The sequence below is a fragment of the Marmota monax genome, unplaced genomic scaffold (genome assembly GCF_021218885.2).
Source record: "Marmota monax isolate L192 unplaced genomic scaffold, Marmota_monax_Labrador192_F-V1.1 WCK01_AAM20220418_F8-fsc00066, whole genome shotgun sequence".
In the NCBI taxonomy this organism is placed as follows: domain Eukaryota; kingdom Metazoa; phylum Chordata; class Mammalia; order Rodentia; family Sciuridae; genus Marmota; species Marmota monax.
Window position 1 is genome coordinate 12,994 of NW_026692805.1, and position 4,435 is coordinate 17,428.

The following is a 4,435-nucleotide window of genomic DNA, read 5'->3' on the forward strand; positions in this document are numbered from 1 at the left end:
TTCATGTGTGTTGGTCAGAATGAAAAGTGGTACATTCACTGTGGAAGTCCACTCTGAAGTTTCTTGCAAAGACATAGTTTTACTTTACAATCCAGCAATTTCATGCCTAAGTATTTGTCTTAATGAGTCAAAAATTTATGTTCAACAAAAGCCTGCACATGAATATTTATGGAAGATTTGTTGATAATCACAAAATGGGAAGCAACCCAGATGTCTTTGTCCTGGTTAATAGATGAACACACAGTACTTCATGCATAAAACAGAATATTACTCAGCAATAAAAATAAATGAGGTATGAATCCATAAAAAGACATGGAGGTATTATAAATGTATACTAGTAAATGAAAGATGGTAGTCTAAAAATGCTATATACTAGAAAGTTCAAACTATACAACATTTTGGAAAAGGTAAATTTATACAGAGAGTTAGAAAACTCAATAGATACCAGGAAAGAGGGGAAGGTAAATAGGTGAATCACATGGGATTTTAGGGTGGTGAATGCATTCTATCATTATGCATTTGTCAGAACCCGCAAAACTGTGTAACTCAGAGTGAAACAACATAAGTTATGGAATACAGCTAATAATGCAGTGCCAATTTGGGGTCATTAATTGCAGCAAATGTGTCCCACTAATGCAAGATGAAAATCACAGGGGAAAGTATGTGATGTAATAGAGAGGTAGGTATGGTGTGGATACATGTTACTGCATGTATTATCTGTCCAAATAGTTTGTATTGATAAAATTTCCACCTTAACAGCAGAAAGTAAAAGCAAACAAGAAATTAATGAAGTCAGAAAAAAAAGAACTATCAGCACAGAAATCAATTAAATAAAACACTTGTAAAATCTATAAAAACAAAAGCTGGCTCTAGAACAAATAAAATAACCTTGATAAATCTTGAGAAGAATGACAAGTAAATTTAATAATAGACACAAGTTACCAATATTAGGAATGTGAGACATTATATCACTAAATATTCTATGGATATTAAATGAAAAGTCAACTTGTCCTGTTGGCACATTCTTGTAATCACCATGGCTCAGGAGATTGAGACAGAAGAATTGCAAGTTTGAGGCCAGCCTCAACAACTTAATAAAATCCTAAGCAACTTAGTGAGACCCTGTTTCAAAATAAAAAATTAAAAAAAAATGAAAAGAGATAGGGATGTGGGTTCACTGGTTAAGCACTTCTGGGTTCAATACCAAGTGTAAAGGAACACCTGTGGAGGAATACCTGTAAGGAGGTGCACAAAGAACAGACACAGACACAAAAGTACAAGCAAAAAGATAGGAAGGGAGGAGAGGAGGAAAATGAAGTGATGATGAGGAAGTACAGAAGTGAAATGACCACTCTTCCCTGCCTGGGAGTTTATAATTCAAAGAACATATACTTCCTATTACCATGACTATATTCTAATTAGTATTTCTTTAACCCAAGTGCTAGCTAACTGAGATAAGATCCCCTTAATACAAACACAGAGTAATTTCTCCCCAAGGACATTGTTAAGGAGACCCGATAGTGACTGCTTAGTTGTCTAATTACCTCACAGGGAGGAGGCTGGGTATGCCAATTGTGGGAATCAGGGCACCAGTTAACACCCCTGGGAATTTGCTCACCAGGGGAAATGCTTCCATGTCTATTTCCATGGACAGAATATCTACAAACAAGCACTCAACCACATTCCCCTCAAAAAAAGAATCAGAAAATATTATGAATTACTTTATGCCAATAAATTTGACAACTCTTATAAAATGAATAAATTCTTACAAAGTTCAAAATAAATCAAAACTTACTCAAGAAGAAATAGATTTGGTCAATTGTCTTGTTTCTATAAAAGAAATAGAAATTTTAGTTAAAAACCTTTCTACCAATAAGAATCCAATCTCAAGTGGCAACAATATTGAATTCCAATTACAAAAGGAAGAAGTAATACAATTTTACACAGAACTATAAAGATGAAGATGAAGTGCTTTTCAACTCACTTAATGAGTCCAGTATTATTCTCATGAAAAAAAAAGGAATGAGCATTGCAAGAGAAGATTATTACAAACTAAGATCACTAATTCCCTAATGATTCCCCCCAACATTCCCACCCCAACCCCCCCACACAATGATCTTGGATGCAAAAATTCTAAGAAAAACTTGGCAAAGAATATTCAACAATTTACAAAATATGTTAATATATCATACCAAAGTTTTTCATAGAGATGCAAAGTTGATTTAACATTACAAAATTGATCAATGCAATTCCATATCAATGATATAAAATGACATATATATGTAATATGCATATACATATACACATATGTACAAGCATATTACATATACATATTCATAAAATGAATAAGTGTAGAAAAGTATTTCCTAGTAACCCAATATCAACTTCTGTTTAAAATTTTAGCAAACTAGGAATAGAAAGTAAGTGCCTCAATCTGACACAGGAAATCTATTAAAAACTTATCAGAAACACAATACTTAATGACAATAGACTGAATACTTAACCAAATCCTCAGAAACAAATGAGGTTTTGTACATATCATTTCTTTCGGTTTGCTACTAAAGAGTCTGTCAGTGTACTCAGTTAAGGGGGGAAAAACACTAAAAATCATACTAATGAAAAATAAAAAAAATAAATTAACTTTATTTGCAGAAAACATGAACATTTATAGTAAAAATCACTGAATCTTTTAAAAATGTCTGGAAGTAATAGTAAAATTCCAGGATTCAAGATCAACATACAAATAAAAATCAATTGTATATATGGTAGAAGTGAATGTTGATAAATAGAGATTTAAAAAAAGATACCATTCTGTTGTGGGTCTATAGCTCAGAAAACACTCTCAACTGATTTTTTTCCAAATTGGAGAGTCTTTATTTAGCTAGCTGGTGACTGCTCCCTGATGGACCCAAACTGTGTCTGCCAGGAACAGTACGGGGTGCAAGTTCTATGGGGTTTATAAGGGGAAAAACAACATCCTCCAAAATGTAGATGTAAGCAAGCAAGGAGGACACAGAAGCTAAAGTTAACAATCAGCCACCCAATGCATATAACCACATCCTTGTTCCAAACACATGCAGTACAAAAATAAACAACTTTTACAAGAAATAAGTTATATAACTAGGGTTACATTTTGGAACTTCCAAATGGAGTCACTTAGGCAAGGTTTTGTTTTGTTTTTAAGTTGTCAATGGACTTTATTTATATGGGGTGCTGAGAATTGAACACAGCATCTTACACATGCTAGGTAAGCGCTGTACCACATAGCCACAACTCCACCAAAGGCTAAATTCTTTTAAGTACATTCAGAATAACTTAACATTATTTATCCTATTATCTAATCTTGTCTTATCTATTAATATCCTCCATTTTATAGGGTTCTTAATGGGCTGATAACATAATCTAAGTTGGGCTATAACAATTAAAGAAAGCATCAAAAATATAATGTGTGTAGGAATAAATTTTACAAACCTCATTCAAGGAAGCAGGGCTAGTGGGACTCACTGCACAGATGCGGGTGCGCCTACTGATGACGTCCCCTTGGAGCTTCTTTTAGAGGTGCCTTGGCTGCAGGGAGTATCTGGAAAGAACGGAAGAACTTGACCAAGCCCCACAGCTGGACGTGGCTGCTGGTCCTCTGCTTCCTGTTTGGATGCAATGTCCTTCTGATCCTCCTTCCGACCTTGTCTTCCTTCATGTCCAGAGTGCTGCAGAATGATGCAGAGCCAGAGCCACAGATGAGGGCAGAGATCCAGGATATGAAGCAAGAGTTCTCCATGGTCAACAAGATGAATGAGTTTGCCAGATATGCCAGCCTGGAATGGAAGATCAACAGGATGGTGGACCAGCTCAAGACTTATGTGAAAGCACGGACTGCTCAACTAGCCAAGATAAAATGGTTTTTAAGTGTTGCTTTCTATACATTGCAAGCTACCTTGATGATGTCACTCATTTGGAAGTATTATTCTGCCCCAGTGACTGTTGTGCTGAGGAAATGGATAACACCACTAGACCACCTGGTAGCCTTCCCTGCTAGAATAGCAGGTGGTGTTGGAATTACTAGTTGGATTTTTGTCTGGAACAAGTTGTGGCAACCCCTTGTACTTTACACCTTCAGCCAAACAGAAAGATGAATACCACTGTGGGATTTTCTTGTTGTTGTTGTTAAACTGGGGGTTGAACTCAAAGGTTCTTTACCACCTAACCCCAGCCACAGTCCTTTTTATTTTTAATTTTGAGACAGGTTCTTGGTAAGTTGCCCAGCCTGACCTCAAGCTTACCATCCTTGTACCTCTTCCTCCTGAGTTTCTGAGTTACACTTGTGCCCCACCACACCTAGCCCAGCTATTATGACTTCTAAAAATGATTCTCCTATTAGGTTAAAAATCTGATTGCCACTTAAAAATACAAAACAAAAAAACCCAAAGTACATAGG

At 35.7% G+C, this 4,435-nt stretch overlaps 1 protein-coding gene across 1 annotated transcript; it reads left to right on the top strand.

Annotated features, from left to right (window-relative positions):
• The first annotated feature begins 3,629 nt into the window (after positions 1-3,629).
• LOC124095174 (guided entry of tail-anchored proteins factor 1-like) lies at positions 3,630-4,133 on the top strand. The gene has a single exon (XM_046448351.1). It carries the CDS (start codon positions 3,696-3,698, stop codon positions 4,131-4,133), a length of 438 nt encoding a protein of 145 aa, XP_046304307.1. The 5' UTR covers positions 3,630-3,695.
• Positions 4,134-4,435: the final 302 nt, after the last annotated feature.